General features: G+C 32.1%; 2 protein-coding genes across 3 annotated transcripts; one reads left to right on the forward strand and one right to left on the reverse strand.

Annotated features, from left to right (window-relative positions):
• Positions 1 to 2,053: 2,053 nt before the first annotated feature.
• On the reverse strand, positions 2,054 to 12,743 carry LOC149717117 (uncharacterized). Its single transcript, XM_089835541.1, has 2 exons — positions 12,531 to 12,743; positions 2,054 to 11,856 (listed from the first exon to the last, which is right to left on the reverse strand). Exon 2 carries the CDS (start codon positions 11,738 to 11,740, stop codon positions 10,259 to 10,261), a length of 1,482 nt encoding a protein of 493 aa, XP_089691667.1. The 5' UTR covers positions 11,741 to 11,856; positions 12,531 to 12,743; the 3' UTR covers positions 2,054 to 10,258.
• Positions 12,744 to 12,918: 175 nt separating this feature from the next.
• On the forward strand, positions 12,919 to 14,064 carry LOC149717118 (coiled-coil-helix-coiled-coil-helix domain-containing protein 7). Of its 2 annotated transcripts, none has more exons than XM_089835556.1 (3): positions 12,919 to 13,238; positions 13,303 to 13,401; positions 13,720 to 13,972. In XM_089835556.1, exons 1-3 carry the CDS (start codon positions 13,119 to 13,121, stop codon positions 13,735 to 13,737), a joined length of 237 nt encoding a protein of 78 aa, XP_089691682.1. In that variant the 5' UTR covers positions 12,919 to 13,118; the 3' UTR covers positions 13,738 to 13,972. The 2 variants fall into 2 exon arrangements, with proteins under 2 accessions (XP_089691682.1, XP_089691677.1); XM_089835551.1 differs by having other exon boundaries at positions 12,936 to 13,238; positions 13,815 to 14,064.
• Positions 14,065 to 19,400: the final 5,336 nt, after the last annotated feature.

Genomic DNA, 19,400 nt, shown 5'->3' on the forward strand with positions numbered 1-19,400 from the left:
ATAAACACAGGACACTGGACATTGTCCAATAAAATTTTAAAATGTCCCATAATTTTGTTAAAAACTAAGGGGGTTACTGGACTGTTTGAACAATATATTTTTCCTAAGTTTTGATAGCTTGACTATGAAGATGGGTACTATTTTTGAACACTCCAGTTGGACAATGTCCTATAAATTTTCCAGTCAAACAGGGGATCAGTGGACAATGTCCTATAAATTTTCCAGTCAAACAGGGGATCACTGGACACATGTCCTATAAGAAATTTTTCTTATTTCCGGCCCTGTCCATGATCCGTATACCAGTTAAAACCGATACCGATATATCAGTTTAGCCAAATATCGGTACCGATATCAGTATCGGTATCGGCCCATCTCTATTATTTGGTTATGACTTTATTTCTGAAATGTAATTCTTGAAAGATAGTGGGCTCTTCATGCATAGCGTGAACCATAGGTTGCGATAGATTTTAAAAATTTTGCCATCCAGGTAGCCGTTTTCAAGTTATGATTAGAGTGTAGTGGGTTTTATGCTGTTTTACTGCAATTTATGTTATTTTATTGCGTTTTAAGCTGTTTTATGGTGTTTTTACACTGTTTCATTGTGTTTTCATGCTGTTTCATCTACATAAAAACACTATGAAACAGCATAAAGTCACAATTAACGAACATTAAAACACAAAATAGCATCAAACACAATGAAAAAGCCTAAAACACAATAAAACACTTGGAATATATACCTGTGTCATTTGGAAAATATACAGAAAGCACCGCTAGATGCAGTGAGAGTTGGCTAGCCACCAATGATTAGAGAACTCAGGGCGGCTCCGTCTGGCGTGCGTTTTGGTGCGAGGGAAATAACCTAAGAGGGAGGCCTCTCTTTAAATAATCACTAGAATAATTCATTGACGCCCACTGCCCTGTGTCCGCCGGAAATGAATTGACCCCACCTACCCTTCCGTCACCTCCAAAGTAAACCTCATTTCCTACCCTGATTCATAGGGACCTATTTGCATTGAAATTGAAACCAATAATAAAAAAGTCGAGTCTCTAACATTTTTTCGAGAACGTCTGACCCCTCGCCGCGGCCGTTTAGTGACATGCCGTCTTATTTAAGATGGGGCTAAAGCAAAGACTAGAATCACTTGGAAAATAGACAGAAATCACTTGGGAAATCGACTAGAACGCTTGGAAAATCGACTAGAATCACTTGGAAAATCGACTAGAATCACTTGGTAAACAGACTAGAATCGCTTGGAAAACAGACTAGAATCGCTTGGAAAACAGACTAGAATCGCTTGGAAAACAGACTAGAATCGCTTGGAAAATAGACTAGAATCACTTGGTATAAACAGACTAGAATCACTTGGAAAACAGACTAGAATCACTTGGTAAACAGACTAGAATCACTTGGTAAACAGACTAGAATCACTTGGTAAACAGACTAGTACCATTTGGAAATCAAACTAGAATAACTTGATAAACAGACTAGAATCACTTGCAAAACAGATTAGAAAGTCTAAGGTAAGCAAATGTTTAAAAACCCTAAAGTAAGGAATTGTCTAAAATCACCAAGGAAATCGTCTAGAGCCACTTTGAAAATCGACTAGAATAGAAGCGCAAAAAGCTTTCCCCCTAAATACACCGTCAAGCGAAGTAAGGGGAAGAAAGAAACCTATCTAGATGGTCCATAATGCAAGCAAGCCAGCCAGGTCGTGCAATGCCTCGGGAGAAATAATTATCGGTCTGGCGCTTATCTAGGTCAAACCACCATCGGGAAGCAAAACTTTAAAGTGTAAACGCAACCTGACATTTTCATTGCTTTTAGGTGGTTTTTTGGGGATGCCTACACTAAAGAATCATGCTACTTAACTTGCTATAAATTGACACCTTAATCTAATAACTGAATTTAAATAACTTTCCCTTAACCTACAGACAATAATTAAGAACAAAAATAGTCTGGGATGCAGGGTTTTTGCTTGAACGCTGTACTTCTTGATTAACTACTGAAACAACAAAATTAAAAGTGTATGTTAAAATAAAACAAACAAACATGTAAAGAGAAAAAATGTTATTTATTCAAAATGCGTTATAATTATAAAAGACAGTTATGGCAACGTCAAAATTTCTCGATTCAATCAATTTTTTTACAATATCTTCAAATATTTAAAAAAATACCACATTTTTGTACTTGTTATAATAATCAAAAAGGCACATGATTTTAAGGCCTAATTTTAAAAGGTAATTTTCTTTGTCATTAACATTTTAAATTTTTTTAACTTTAATTTTATCATAATTGCCAATATTTTTTTAGGTGTTAATTTTTTACCATCACCTTTATTTATTTATTTATTTATTATTTTCAAAAATGTTTTTGTTTAAATTTAATTAACATTAATTAAACTAAACGTTCCCTAAAATATACTACTTGGGAATTAAGTCCAAATGGTTAATTATGAATAAGGGCTAGCAACGTAAAAAAAAGAAAGCTAATTATATATGAAAAAAAAATTATATATTTTTTTCTGAAAAAAAAAAATTAACAAAAAAAAAAAAAAACACTTTTTACGTAATCTAATATATTTAACATAATCTAAAAAACGAAGGACCACCGGGGATTAAGTGCAGCGAACTACAAATTAAAGCACAATTAATTAATTAATTAACAAAAATTTCAATTAATGCACCGGGCAAAAAAGCTGATTAGCGGTTAAGCGCGTCAAATTGAGAATACAATCAAATAATAAAAACTAATAATAATAAAAAGCGTACAAAAACACCGGGTGTAAGCTATACTAAATTTAAAGCGCAAAAATATTTGGCTGTTTTCAACAAACAAATAAACAAACAAACAAACAAAAATTAAAAAAATCACTGGGATATGCAGCAAAAAAGCTAATATAATGACTTCCCTTAAAACACTACAGTTGAATGGTTTTGACTTTCATTTATAATAAACGTATTGGACTTTCAGAATTGAATTCATAAAAAGGGTGGTAGAACCGAGGTACAGTGGGTTATATAAAAAGTATATACATATAAAATGAAAAGTACACATCATTAACAATTCCCAGCCTTTGGCTGTAGACGACATGTGAACTGAGAAGCAAACTACACTCCTCTCAACCCTATAAACGAATTAACCAATCAGGGAAGAGTTTCTTGACGTCATTGGTTTATAGAAAGTAGTACATGATGCTGGCGATCCAAACGTTAATTTTTGGTACCAGAGCTAGCATCTGCTATATTTTACGAGTCTATTTACGGCTTGTTCCCTGTGCCACGGTCTAGAAGGTAATCATACACAGAGGGGGGGGGGTTGATAAAAAAGGAGGGCTTCTCATATTACACGGCGTGAGCAAGTTTCAACGAAGTGTACTTTTGTTTTTATGTCTATACACTTTTGGTTATACGTACCATTTTGAGTCGAAAATGTTCTATGACATTTTGCCTTAGGGGACAACGGTTACAAATTATGATTACTGTTTTACGGATAATTCCTTAATTAAATTATAATTTTTATAGAATCTTACTTAAATTTATGGGGTCATCCGTAAAACAATCCAATCATAACTCGGAAATAGTGACTCAAAACCGGACATAGAAACAACTCCACTTCAGTCCTACCACCCTATTTGAAACACCCTGAATAATCTGATTTTAAATATTTTAATTAAATTTATGGAAAATTAATTACGGAATGGAGTTATCAAAATTATTTCAGTTAAATTTTGACAAATGAAAGGTCTCAATTTTGTAAAATAATTATATTTCTTTAAATTATCATTACATCTATAGCTATTTTAGGGGAATCTAGCCAAGCTCCAATTTTAGCTAAATCAAAATTAAACATTAAAAAAAAATTAATAAAATATACACTAATTTTTATAGTTAATTAACATTTAAACCGGGATACGATCCATCCATTTAAATTTCAAATTATTTAAAAATTAACTGAAATTTAATATTAGTTTTTTTTTTGGTAAATTCGCTTAATTTCAAATTTACACACACAAATTTTATCTTCTCATTTTATAATCTAATAAAATATATTGACAATTTGTAAATTTTCACCGGTACAAAACAAAAACAGAAAAAAAAATTTCACGGGGTTTACGAAACATTAATTACCAAACCAAAATCACCTAGACAATTCAAGCGGGGAGCCAAACAAAAATGTTTAAAAAGGAAAAAAAAATATTAATAGCCCTTATAAAGTAATTATTGAAAATAAATTGAAAAAATATATATAATAATAAAAATTAAAAAAAAAAAAAATTAAATTCGACGTGAAATTCTTTCCAACCAACCACCAGTTGTCAAAAAAAAAAAAAATTGCTTAAATTTCTACCTCGTGCATTTCTTCGTTTTAATATATTCTAACTTCAACAGCGAACCTCACAGGTTACGCACTGTTTTTTCATTTTCAAATGTGAAGCGTGACACTAGCCCTTTATTTTTCATTTTCATTGATAATTAAATTATTTTCATTATTTGAGACTGAACTAACCAGATTTACTGAATAGTCAAAAGTTATTCGGTAATAATATATTACAATATAATGCTGTTGCTTTCAAATGACAATTAATTTCAAATTTATTTAGAGATATTGCGGTCAAAATAAAAATGGACAAACAAACTTGAAGGAAACGTTTTGGTAAAAATATCGGAAATAATCATTTTACCGAATAATTGTTTTTAACATCATAGGGATTTTAATTATTAATTAAAAGGGTGGCTTATCTTTAATAAACTAATGACAAAATTATCAATGTCGAAAATCGGGCATGTCACGATTCATTCTGCATTTCTAGTGTGTCCAGCTTACAAGGGTCACGTGACCCATAAAATACATGTTTTGGAATGTAGCGCTACTGTTATGGATACATTCTTAATTTGCGCCTATATTTTATAGGTGAATTATTTTAATATACCTTAAGGATTTAAATACGGTATAAAAAGTTATTAATGACACAAATGTGTCTATATAAAAAATGGGTGGGTTCGTTCAAAATTGTATTACGCCACTGTGTGGCTTAATCATTTTCTCATTTAATTCTCTGATATCATTTAATCTATTTAAGTTTACGCGATTTTTGTAAAATTACCTTTAAGGTCAGTTAATATCATTTGATCACGATTATATTTGAGATTGTTATTTTTTAATTATTTAAAAAAAAACTTTATCGAGAGAGGTGTTTTCTTACGTACGAGAAAGGAATTTAATTTAAATGAATTAACAATAATTAATTTTAATTAAACGTAGTTAACTTCAAGATTATCAAATCCAACAATATTTTGTGTGAAAATTAATGTTTTTATAATAGAATCTTCAAATTTCCATGACTTTTAATAATTATATTTAAAATCTAATAAAAATGAAGTAAAACTAAAATTTAAACTTTTCAAATGATATGCTAAAACGTTTGTTGGATTTGTTAATTTTTCATCTGTAACTTCGTTAATTAAAATCATTTATTGATTAATTCCTTAAAGATTAGAAGTTAGGATAATCTAACCATAGACGAAACGATTAAACAAAAATTACAAAAAAAAAAACAAAAAACAATTAATGAACACTTAAATGATATTGGCACTTATTAGGAACAATTCGCAATTAAACTGCTTGGCAGCTTTTCTTTTCTCACCTTCTTTGAGAAAAATAAATATATTTCAAAAAAGCTACCAATAACTCGTTAATAAGGCCTAATTAATTATTAATTGAAAGGGTTATTTACACGAAAATTAAACGAAACACAAAATTAGTTAAGCAAATTTCGACAAATTCAAATAAAAATAATTAACTACAGTTTCGCTTCGTGAGAGGCCAGATACATAAGTTTTTAAATTTAGTTTAAAGTGAATTAAATAAATTGGAAAGTATTTTTTAGCCTTGAGATCCTGTTTTAAGTGTCAAAATAAAATCTAGATTCGAATTCCGCGATATTTCAGCGACCCTCTAAATTCACCAATTTTTACATGTTTGAGATTTTAGAATAACTTTTAATGAAATAATTTTAGAAATATTTTTATTTATTAATATTAATTAGAGAAAAATTAAAGATTACCTTCAGCACTTGACGTAACGAATATCTGAACTCTCAATTCAGCGAAACTTTCAAAATTTAAGATAGATTTTCTTAAAGAAATTAAACTAAACTAACAAATAAAAATTTAATCAAAAATTCCTCTCTTTTAGATTCTTCATACCCGTAATTAATTAATTAAATTTAGCTAATTTCTTTTAAACAAAAAAAAAATCATTATATTTGGTATAAAACTGAGTTGTTTTTAACTTTTAAGTTACTTTCGCTATGATATTTAGCCTAAATCTGTTATTTGGTATTGATTTTCTTAATTTCTTTTTCCAATAAATCGAAAATATTTATTTTTAAAGTTTAGTCTATTTGACTAGGGCGCTTAAATCGTTTTATACGGTTTCTTTTTTAAAGGAACAGTCCCAAGAAATGTAAGTTTTGTTGGAGATTATTGTAGAGTTCAATCTGAGACCGAGAAGTACAATAACGGTCAATTAATAACAAATTTAGAAACTAGTTTTCTTTTGTTATAATCCTCGATTTGAACTTAAAATATTAAATGAAACTGAAACTAACGATCAGATTTAGAATTTAACTTTCGGCAAAAACTGATTGCATCTGAATGAATATTTCAGCAACAACTACAGCACGAACGAATCTTTCAGCAACAACTACAGCACGAACGAATCTTTCAGCAACGATTACAGTCGGAACGAATCGTTCAGCAACAATTGCAGTTCGAACGAATCTTCCAGCAATAATTACAGTATGAACGAATCTTTCAGCAACAATTACAGTATGAACGAATCTTTCAGCAACAATTAAAGTACGGACGAATCTTTTAGTACAATTGCATTCCGAACGAACCTTTCAGCAAAAATTGCAGTCCGAACGAACCTTTCAGCAAAAATTGCAGTCCGAACGAACCTTTCAGCAAAAATTATAGTCTGAACGAACCTTTTTGAATTAAAATTACTGCCTGAACGAACCTTTTTCAACTAAAATTACTGCCTGAACGAACCTTTTTGAACTAAAATTACAGCCTGAACGAACCTTTTTCAACTAAAATTACTGCCTGAACGAATCTTTTTGAATTAAATTACTGCCTGAACGAACCTTTTTGAAATAAATTACTTCCTGAACGAACCTTTTTGAACTAAAATTACTGCCTGAATGAACCTTTTTGAACTAAAATTACTGCCTGAATGAACCTTTTTGAACTAAAACTACTGCCTGAATGAACCTTTTTGAACTAAAATTACAGTCTGAACGAACCTTTTTGAACTAAAATTACAGCCTGAATGAACCTTTCAGCAAAAAAGAAAACTAATGAACTTGAAACTACGCGACAAAGTAACAACAACTTCTACTTCAACAGTCCCAAATCGTTGAGTTCTACAAAAATCTCCAAAAAAAAAACCTACGAATTTCTACGAGATCGTTCCTTTAAATAATTTCTTGTTTAGGGAGGAAAGTAGAAAAAAAATAAAAAATAACTAAACCATTTTCATCTTGACAATGTTAAGTGGTAACATTTTTTTAGGGCGTTAGCAAAGTTAAGCTACAAACCATAGAAACAGTACAGAAAGTTAAAAAAACAACATTTTCGAGCCTTATCTTTTAAAGTTTGACTTCGTTAAAATGTAGGAGGGTTTATAAATTGGTGGGGACGACTTGCAAAAAAAAAAGTTTTAAGTTATCGAAAAACGATAGATTGAATTCTATCTTTCTGTGTAGAAGAAATCTTTGTTTTTTTTTCATATAAAATGGTGGTTTTTTGACACTCGTTGCACGAGTTTTGGACCCACTGTTATATATATTTGACTTCAGTGTTTAAAAAATTATTTCTTTAGCGTAATATTATTAAAAGGAACTTTATTATTATAATTTAAATTTAAAGCTAGGATTAATAAACTATTCACGAGGTATTTTAGTTTTTGCGAGGGTCATATAATAATCGCGGTATATGTTATGTAAATGCTCCTAAAATATAGTATTTTTATATTATTAAATATCTCCACGGTTGACCCATGATTGTACTTAATTGAGATTTTAGTTTTTACCAAGAAGTGATATCTAGTTTATTAGGAGAAGGTATAAATTCGCCACATTTCCAGCTTTATCTCCAGTCCAAACACGTAGGTCCGGAGTTAATCCCCGCCTCTAAATTACAGCCGGCATCTCATTGGTTTTTGCAAACTCACGTCAGCGCGACGCGAATGACGAAAATTACGTATTTTCCGACTGAGGAGAGGTGAAATAGCCCGGCCTCCTTTTACGTCCCCCCTTGTATTTTGAACGGGGACTGGGACTATGGCGCGCGAATGCTTAGGCATCTTATAACTTCTCCCTAATGAACTAGATATCACTTCTTGTTTTTACTTTTCGAAATTTTGAATAGTTTATTAATTCTTGTAGCTTTAAATTAATTATTCAAATATTATTTGTCCTAAAATCTAAACCCCAAAGAAACTTAAAATTGTAATACTTCCCTGAGGTTCCATTGGGGTCAGATTAAGATTATATTTGAAAAGAGGTATATTATGGTTTAATAATTACATTTTAAAGTCGTTGCTAGATACAAAATGAAAATTAGTCGGCATTTAGGCACTGTTTTCGGTTCATCAATGTTACTTTTTTAGGTTTTAAGTGTTTTTACAACCGTACTCACCTTGTACAGTTAAGAATTTTAATTTTTGTTTTCAATAGCGTAGTCTCGGAAAATGACGTAAACTCTACGTATTTTGCATAATTGACAGGTATTTTTTTTAAAAAAATAGTTTAACTATTGTTAGTATATTAAATTCCAAAACGAGGCGATGTTTAGACTTGTATATAATGCTTTTAAAATAGTAAATCACGACATAAATTTTCATTTGTAATTAAGCAACGACTATAGTTATAGATAGTTATTTAGTAAATGTATTTTAAAAATTGTACTTTATGTAGGAAAAAATAATAAAAAAAAATCTTAGGAAAAATTGTCGTAACATTATATAAAAATGAAGGGGGGAATAATTACGATTTATTTTAAATTAAAATTAATTATAAAAATGAGGTAGTTAATTACTAATGATTAAATAAATCATTTGTAGTTGTTTTGAGGTAGGTGGGTATTTTTTTTTTTTTTTTGAAAAATTTCAAATTTTGGTTTTTTTAACTTGGCCCATTTTTTAAGAATATTTTGGGGGGCCAAAAATTTTGCATTTTTTTTTTTTGGAAAATTAACGAGACAACAATTAAGACGAAATTATTAAAATTTAGCTTTTTGTTGGTTAAAATGCGCCAATTAAAAAAAAAAATTAGCGAAACATTAAAACATTTTCGCAGTAATTATCATAATATCTAACTTAATAACGAATAAACTTACATTTAATTAATTATACCAATAGTTAATTAGATATCCATATATAAGGGGGTATAAACAAAACTTTTTTTAATATAAAAATGTCTCATTGGAAAAATTGTTAAAGAAATATTAAAAAAAAAAATCTAACATTTTTTTTCGCTTAATATCAAATATTTCTAATATTTCTTATAAATTGGTAAAAAAATTATTATCTTTTACCATATTTGCTTATAAATTCACAATTTTTTTTTAACATGGTTATTAGTGGTAAATAATTCTAATAACCTGTTTAAAAAAAATACCGACACTCCTTAAAATAGAGTCGGCTGGTTCAGATGTTTTACACTTTGAGCTGGTTATTTTAATTAGCGACTTACGTAGTTTTAATGTTAACGAGGTAATTCTAACGACTTTCCTTTTATATTATTAAATATTGCAAATTAAATTTTTACGGCATTTTCAATGAAAATTGAAAATTAGACCAACAATTTAAAAATTTTTCCAAGCATGTTTCAATGAGGTCTACTATTTTATCTTTTGGTCTCAATTTGTACCATTTACTAACTATATAACTATCCTTCTTCAGATAGTTAACATTTTAAACAAGATGAATTAACTTATGGTAAAGTTAATTCATTTGTAACTGTAAAAATTTAGAAATAAAAACGCCTACCTTGATATGAAGATTTACCGCTGTATCAACGAATTACCCATGTGAAAACATTACACCTACAAACGCCACGTTTAAATAAATTTCACTCTCCTTTCTCTTCCTTCACCGTATTAGTATTAATGCGACAACGCAACGCTATTTCTTCTTTGTAACTTCTAAGGCACACATCAATTTTCTCCGTAAAAAAAATACGGTAACATCTCATTGAAAAGCTTGATTAAAATGAGGTAGAGCGGGTGGTCCCACGTCTAACGACATTGGTGCTGAAAAGGGTAAACCCGTGCTCGAAATTGGCTGCAGAACCGTATCTGGAGGTAGCGTGGGTAACAAATGAGACGAGCCCGCGACGCTAGTGAAATAACAATTGCTAGGCAGCAAGTGAGGTACGCCCGAAGGAAAGGTGCAATTCGAGGATAAGGGATAAAATTGCGTATGCGTCACGGGAATCATTTGACTAACGTCGCTCAATTTCAATAAGTGATCGCTCTCGTCCAAAGATTGGCACGCGTTCGTGCTAGAACTGATGGCCGAGCTGGATGTCGGGTGATCACCCAAACCGTGCGAATTTTGCAGCGTTTGGAAACACGGTTCTTGCTTCATCGAGATGTAAGTCGGGCAACTATCCTGCAAGGCCGAATGCATCGAATGCATCGTGTGAAAGGGGCTAAACGAACTCTGGGCCTGTTCTAAGCCCCCGTGACTCGGTTGAGAAGGCATACACGTCGGTACCACGGCCGGGTGCGGGCTGGGTCGATTCAAGTTCAGATTTAGGCCTTGCTTGTTGTCGTTACTCGAAGACACGGCGTGATGGTGATGATGATTTTGGTTCTGGTGCGAATGGGATTGCGCTTGCGACATGGAACTGGCTGCCTTACTGGAAGAGCAAGGGTTGTTATCCTTTGGGGCGTTATTCGCGGCGGCATTATTAGCGGCTGCTTGGGCAGCGTGGCTCTTTTTTATATGCCGTACTAGGTGATCCTTCCGGCCAAACCTTTGAGGGCAAAACTGGCAGAAGAAATTGCGCACGCCCGTATGAACCACCATATGTCGTTTAACGTCTTTGCGGGTGAAAAAGCACCGGTCACATTGGTCGCATTTATATTTCCGTTCGCTGGGTCCTTTCAACGCTCTTGAGCCCGAGTGCACCTTGAGGTGGTACATAATTTGCTCTTTCCCTTCGAAAATCTTTCCGCACAACTTGCAGGATAAATCGCCAGATTCGGCAGCATGCAGGGCCAAGTGTTTGCGATAAGAAAGCAAGGAACTGTAGCGCTTTTCGCAATGGTCGCAAGTGTGCGTCACTTTATTCGGGTTGTGCACTTGTAGGTGATTTTTCAGGTGATCTTTACGATGAAAACAACGATCGCACAATGAGCATTGAAATTGACGTTCACCAGAATGAATTAGCATGTGTCGCATCATTTTAAACTTCGAAGAGAAAGCCCTTCCGCAGCCTGATTCGGAGCAGAAGAAAAGCTTATCGTGCCCATGATTTCTTTGCGAATGCTGCTCACTCGGTCGCAGTTGATGTCTGCGATACTTTCTCTGAATAGTGTTGGCGACGTTATTGTGATGATTCGATTTAATCAACGTTCCGTTGCCGCCGCTTTTAACCGCGACTGCGGATTCTCTCTTATTCAATGTATGGCCACCAGGCAGGGACTCGTCGTCAGAATCTCTCATCCCCAAACGCGAAAGCTTTTAATAAACTTCTCAATCCTACACATACATCCATGTGCGTGGACCCACTAACATTAACGTTATGCCATCATTAAACTCTCTAATCCAAATCCTTTGAGCTAAAATAATAAATATCCTATGTTATAAATTAATAATCACTAGGACTAACAATATCATAATCATAATATTTTTTCAAATAAAACCTTAATAATCACTAGGACTAACAATATCATAATCATAATATTTTCTCAAATAAAACCCTGTCCCCAGAACTTTGAAATTGAGAAACAGACGTCGCCAGAAGCCACATCAACAACATGCTCAAAAAGAATTTCATTAAAAATAATGAAAAATCTTAGGCCTAAAGTTATAAATTAATACCAATAGTAAATACTAAAAAATAAATTAAAGCCGCTTATTTTCCGCCTAAAGTTTTGTTTGGTAAAGAAAAAGGAAGGAAAAAACAAAAAAAAAATTGAGATTCCCATTCCCCGAGCGTTACAAGTTTTCCTGTATGGGTTCCCCCTCCTCGCTTTCTTTTTAGCGATAGCCCACTTTCACCTAAATTCTTAATGACGGCCTTGTCTGGGTCTCTGGGAGCAGCGGTGAAAGTAGGCCTAGGCTACGAAGCCTAGACAAGGCCTACTTTCCGACTTTCGACAATCCCCCGAGACCTAGTTGGCGTAACACGTTTTATAACCAAATTTCACACATATATTTTTCACAATTAGTATTAATTGACTATTCATGCACACTTTAGCATTGATCAAAATAAATAGTGAAATGTAATTACCTTTAAATTTACGCGAAAAACGCCAAGCCTGGTGACCATAATCGACTCTTCCGTCAGCCTCTACTTCAGCGCTCGATTCCCGTGTTGAAAAATGAAAATCGGCTTCCAGCTTCCTCACTAGAGTGAAGGTCACCGTCTATATTTCTAAATTTCATCAATGGAAAACACAAATTTAATGACAATGTCCTTTATTTCCAGTAAAACCTTCACATTCAATCGATATTGAAAATAGAAAACTCAAATTAAAACATACAATTATAGAAAAATACACGAAAATGGAAATTATATTGTCATTCTCTAATGTACTTGCATTAATACCTGGTATTTTTTTTACCATTTCTGAGTGCTAAAAAAATAAAAGTATACATAGTAGTATACAACTTGAGAATGTCCTACGTGGCTACCGCCTCTCTAATGTGAAATAATAATCACGAGAAGCGAGAACCAATGAAAGTTCACCGAATTTACTATTAATTTGAAATTTGACCTCGAGAGAAAAGCATCGTCTGCTATAGTATCTCCTTACGTTAGGCTTAAAGGATTGTTTTAATTTTTTTTCATTTCAATATTAATATTTACTTATTGATTATGGGACTTTTAGACGAAAATCCCGCTGGTGTTCCTAAATCACAATCCGAAGAAGAAAGGCGGAAAGTGATACAATTATCCTCACAACAAAATTCAAGTTTAAAACACCCATGTCTAAAGGTCAGTAAAATTATAATTCAATCTATAATATTGTTTAAAAAAACTTATATTTAAAATTTAACAGGAACAAGAGATGTCATTTAAATGTATCAGTGAAAATTCACGTGATAAATCAGTTTGCAACAAATACTTTGAAAATTACAAAGCTTGTCAAGGTTTCTGGGTAAAAAATTATTTAATCCCTGTCTCAATAAATTATTTTTCGTCATATGATGTATTTGGTCAGCTCAGCTATCACTCTAATTGATAAATCCACCTTATTCCCTTTCACCGGAAGTTAGGCTTAGCTCGGGATTCATGGGGGTGAGTAAAGGGAAGAAATTGGTCTGTCGTCCGCTACAGTACATATTTTTGGCTTTTGTAGCAGACGACAGACCAACTAAGCCTAACTTCCTGCGAAAGGGAATAAGGTGGAATAAATTACTGAAAAGAAAGAAAACATTTTACTTACCTATTTAGTCCATTTATCAAAAAAACCTAGAAATGTCAGGGAATTTGAATAGGAACGAAGTGACATTGATTGACAAACTGAAAAGTTCTTCACGTTGATGCCAATTTCAAATGATTAAATTTCAGTACACAATTCAAATGGATCGTCGAAAAAATGGTATAAAACCAATTTTACCTCCACCAGAAGAACGAGAAGCGATTAAAGCAGAATATTTAAAAAATAAAAAATTATAGTAATAAAAATAATTACAATTAATTAAAATATAGTTTTAAATTAAATTAAACACTGGCTTGTTTTATTATATTTCAATTTTAAAACTAAACTCAAACGTGATCACGTAAAAACTTAAAAAGTGAAATAAATTTATATACATAACGATGGGATTCTTTTTTCTTTTTTTTTACACAAAAATTTCCTATTTCTTGACAATGCGTGTTTCGTAGTGAGATAAATAAAAACATTGAGACTATTAACGTATAAGGACATCGTTAAAAGAATTTTAACGAAGTCAGGCAGATGTTTTTCAGGTTAAATCTTGGGATGAAAGTGAAAACTGTCAGTGAGAATAAAGTGTTAAGAGATAAAATAGAAAATAGTTAAAGTATTGAGTTGGAATAAGGGTTTTTTTTAAACTATTCACGTGGTAAAGTTTCGGTAAGTAACATTCAACAAAATGGCAAACATTGTGACAAACCTCAAGAAAAATTGTGTTTGTCAAATGCGACTAAATGGAAACATTAAATTCACAATGCAATGAGGTTAATATCAGATACAATTCACAAGGTTGTTACAAGTCATGGAAAATATGAAGAAGTCTGGGAAATTTGGAAATAACTTCCATTTAGTTCAGGAAAGTCAGGGAATATCAGTAAATTTTGTGACAACCCTACCAGTGGTGTGCGAGTCCCGTTTTTTCGGTTTTGAGCCGAGTCCGAGTATCGAAACTAATTTCTTATCGAGTATCGAGCAGAGTCTCAAAAATACTTTCGAGTATCGAGTATTTAGATAGATCAAATTTTGGTTCTTTCGAGTAATTATCGAGTCTCAAATATTGACTTGTCGAGTAGCAATTTTGTAAATTTCTTGAAAATAACGAAGATTTTCAATTATCTAATATCGAACTAGTTCAAAAAGATTGTTAGTGATCAATTAAACATTGAACAGGTGATTTTCAAAATAAATGATCATGAACTCATCGTCTGCTATAGTTGTAAGCCTCGGACTCGAGTATTTGTCGAGTATTTAAGATGTTAAAAAGCTACTCGAATCTGTCTTGAGTATCTCAATGTGTTGTTATCGAGTATCGAGTCGAGTACTCGGCTCGATACTCGAACCGAGTACTCGAACTTAACGAGTACTCGCACACCCCTGAACCCTACACCAATTCCAACTCCCTACTAATACTTCATGGTGAAATGATAGATAATAGGAAAATAGTATTCTTGATTAGTTTTCTTTACATTTTATTTTGAGAATGTTTTTCTACGGATTTGTCAGTCACTGTGTTTTTAGTAGAAAGCGTATTACTTGTTAACAGAAAGTTGGTTCATTATAGTTCAGTTTTTTTCACGGAATTTTTAAATTGAATCTTTTTTTTTTAATTTGGTTTCACGATTAATGTTTTCTGTATAAAAATGTGCTAACAATTCTGGCCAATTAAAAATTTAGAGAATAACATCAGGCACTTAAGGATTATTAAATGATGCTAGATTTTAGTAAATGCTGCGCTGAGGATGAAATTTAATTACTAGTGTAGTTTTTTATCTCTAATTAGTCGTTACCATTATTTAATTGCGATAAGCTTTTGTTATAAGTATAAGTATAACTATTAGTTATATCAAAAAGCTAGCAAATTTTTTAAGGCCTATAAACATGATTCTTAGAAATTCTAATAAAACAATTATTTAATTAACTTATCTCGTCAATGATTGGTTAATTAAAAAATTTAATTAATGGATTCAATTCAGGTTTTTTTTTAATTTGTAATCTAATCAAAAATTAAAAATTTAACGTTGACATAAATTTTTAAAGAATTTTAGCACCTAAAAGGCTAAAAGTGTTCCTATATAATATTTGAGCAACCAAAATTCAATAAAATAAAATTCCATTGTAACAAAATGCTCAAAGACTATACCCTCCTAATTAATATATTTTCAGGTACTTCAAAAAATATTATAGCTGCTATAAAATAATAATTAAACTAAATTCTCTTAATTAATTAATTAATTAAATCAACAAATAATCTCGAGGTTTTTTTTTTTTTTTGCTCATGACTAGTTCTTTTTCAATGTCTATTTGATTTTTTTTAATAATTTTTTTCCCTAATCACTTGATTATCACTATTTTAATTAAAGGAAAGCCACATTACAACTTTCCTCGTTAATAATTAACCTAATTATTCTAATTAGTTACAACATCGAAGAATATTATAGTCATGTATTTAACAATCCATAGAAATATAGAATCACAGGATAAGAATATTTCCTACATCCTAAGAACAGTAATTTAGAAAAAAAAAACCATCGACATTAAAAAAGGAAAAGTTCAGGTAACCTAACATTATACCTTAAAAGAACGGCCTTTTTCTAAATATGAAAGGAAAAATATTAAAAATTAAATGAATGATCTCTTATTACAACATAATTAGCATTTAATTAGTTCTAAGAACGTGGAGTACTGCGCCATTGGTTTAGTGGCGTCTGCTAGCCTGAACCTCTTAACCTTAACACACAGCCTGTGAGAAGAACTAGGACTACTGCACCATCCGCCATTAGTTTAGTGGCGTCTGCTAAATCGAACCACTTATCCCCTACCGTATTAGTTCTTCTCACAGGCTGAGATATTTAACTTTAAGTGGTTCAAACTAGCAGACGCCACTAAACCAATGGCGGATGGCGCAGTAGTCCTAGTTCTTCTCACAGGCTGTGTGTTAAGGTTAAGATTAAGAGGTTCAGGCTAGCAGACGCCACTAAACCAATGGCGGATGGCGCAGTAGTCCTAGTTCTTCTCACAGGCTGTGTGTTAAGGTTAAGAGGTTCAGGCTAGCAGACGCCAATAAACCAATGGCGGATGGTGCAGTAGTCCACGTTTGTAAGACTAATTAAAAGCTAATTATTTTGTATTAGGAGATAATATAATTTTTAATATTGTTCCTTTTATATTTAGAAAAAGGCCGTTCTTTTAAGGTATAATATTATGTTACTTAACCTTCTCCTTTTTAAACTATATTATGAGAAGGTCACAGTTTTGATATGGTCCCTAAAAGTGTATGTAAATTTCTAGACTAGGTTAACAAATATCAAAGGGTGTTTTTTTTGCCATTCAGTCTATACTATACTATACTTTACTTGTAATATAAGGTTCCCAAAAAATAGTAGGTCAAAGGATATTTCATCGGAAATTTGGCCTACTATAATTAATTAATATTAAATTTAATTGTGAAAAATTATAATCTCGAATGAAATTTGTATCGTTACATCCAAATTTTGTGACTAAAAAGTAAAAACCAGATTTTTGAGTGTCGGGTAAACTTTGGGTAATTGAAAATTTTACCCTCAGGTATCGGGTCTAAATTTCAATAGAGTAATGGCACCTCCCTGCCTTTGGCAACGTTACGCTCTATGAGAAATTAACATGGAGTGCCACTACTCTATTACCCGTCAAGTCCTGCAAAATCCCCAAAATTAGCTTTCGGGTCTAATTCGGGTCTTTTTTTTCCCTTACAGTCCAATTAAAAGCTAGATTTCAAAGCTGAGCCATTATCCCATAGTGTAATTCATTAAACTATATTAATTAATAACTTGTTACTAATTAAATTATTTAACTATGAAAGGCAGAAGTATTAAAACACGCGCGGTAACGTCATGAACTGAACTAGACCCGTCAGAGAACAGGGTATTGGCAAAGGCTTAAAATTGGGACTCGGGTACCCGTTCGGGTCCTAAAAAATATGTTTCGGGTACCCGGTCGGGTCCTAACATCATGAACTGAACTAGACCCGTCAGAACAGACTGGGGTATTGGCAAAGGCTTAAAATTGGGAGTCGGGTACCCGTTCAGGTCCTAAAAAATATGTTATAGTTACCGGCACACCCCTGCTAAAAACCCTGGCATTTATAAAAAATTTGACCTAAAATGTGGATGGTTTTATTAGACAAGCGACAACCTTCCCCTTTGTCGTAAAAAAAAAAAACAAGCAAACAACTATAATTTTTAATAAAATGTGGCCTAAAAATAGACGATTATCAGCGTAACGACAGTAACAACAATTAGGTTATATTGTCTCTATACTAACTCGTAATTATAACCTTTTTTTTTGGTAATATTAAACATTAATATTTTAGCACTGTTTTCCTTATCTATTATTATTATTATTAATCACTCTGACTTACAATGCGTGTTTCCAAAAGACTAACGCACATTCACGTAGGTAATGTTTCTGTTCTAAAAAATTTTACCACAAAGTCTTAAATTTAAGCCTTAAAAAACTGCCATTGATTAGTGTGTGTTGTGGAAGCGCGAATGATTTCTCAGACAACTCGTCAAAAAACCAGCATCATTTTTCACTTTTGGTTTAATTAATTAATTAATTGATTTCTAAGAAGAGGATAATTAAAGGGAATATAACCTCTAATTATAAGTTTGTCAAAGAAAGCTATAGCCACTACTAAAATCATAAATTTTAACGTAAAAGTATGGCACTACCGTTAAAGGGAGGGTGAAGTAGAAAATCAAGTGATTTTTTATCAATTCTTCTACTAATTATAAGACCAGTCTGCATAGTGAAACATTCAGGAAATACAGACTCCGAATGATTTTAAAATTCAAATTAGGTTCAAATTTTATGGGTAATTTTAAATAAGCCCCTCCGACCAATCGCGTAACGCCCTGCCTTTTTGTTAACAAAATTCTCTATGTCTCGCGCCACGATTGTCACGTCGCACGCCTAATTTTATCAAATCTCGTGATAAATTTCATTCGACACGGAGCGTGCCACGAGAATTTTGTTAATAAAAAGGCAAGGCGTTACGCGATTGGTCGGAGGGGCTTATTTAAAATTACCCATAAAATTTGAACCTAATTTGAATTTTAAAATCATTCGGAGTCTGTATTTCCTGAATGTTTCACTATGCAGACTGATCTTATAATTAGTAGAAGAATCGATAAAAAAATCACTTGATTTTCCACTTCACCCTCCCTTTAATCATATTACTAAGTAATAAGGTTTAGATATTTGCGTTGAACTTTAGGGATATCTTAAACTTAATAATTAGGTTTAATTAATTAGTTAATTTGGGATTGTAGATAACTAACGCTTCGAAGATATATTCCCTTTAAAGAAATAGTTCAGTGAACTAAGAAGCAAGAAGGAAATATCAAGGATAGAAACAAACGGTGAAGTTGAATCAGGAAAATTGAGGTAAATTTGCCATTTAAGGGTAATGTTACAACTTACAAGATCCTCGGGGAAAATTAAACATTCTGGAGCAAAAACGTGTGCCTGATACTGATACGTCAGTTAAAGAGTTCAAATATTAATATTTATATCTACTATCACAAAAAAAAATAAATAAATAAATAAACAAACAAACAAACAAACAAGGAGAGAGAATTAATTAACTCGATGGAAAATTCCTCAATCGGTTGTTTGTTGTTGTTTTTTTATTTTATTTTAAATTGTGATAGTTTCACTAGTCTTCACACATTGTCGGA

This window comes from Phalangium opilio, unplaced genomic scaffold (assembly GCF_054372755.1).
Source record: "Phalangium opilio isolate 3A_F unplaced genomic scaffold, DU_Popi_V2 ptg000003l_1, whole genome shotgun sequence".
In the NCBI taxonomy this organism is placed as follows: domain Eukaryota; kingdom Metazoa; phylum Arthropoda; class Arachnida; order Opiliones; family Phalangiidae; genus Phalangium; species Phalangium opilio.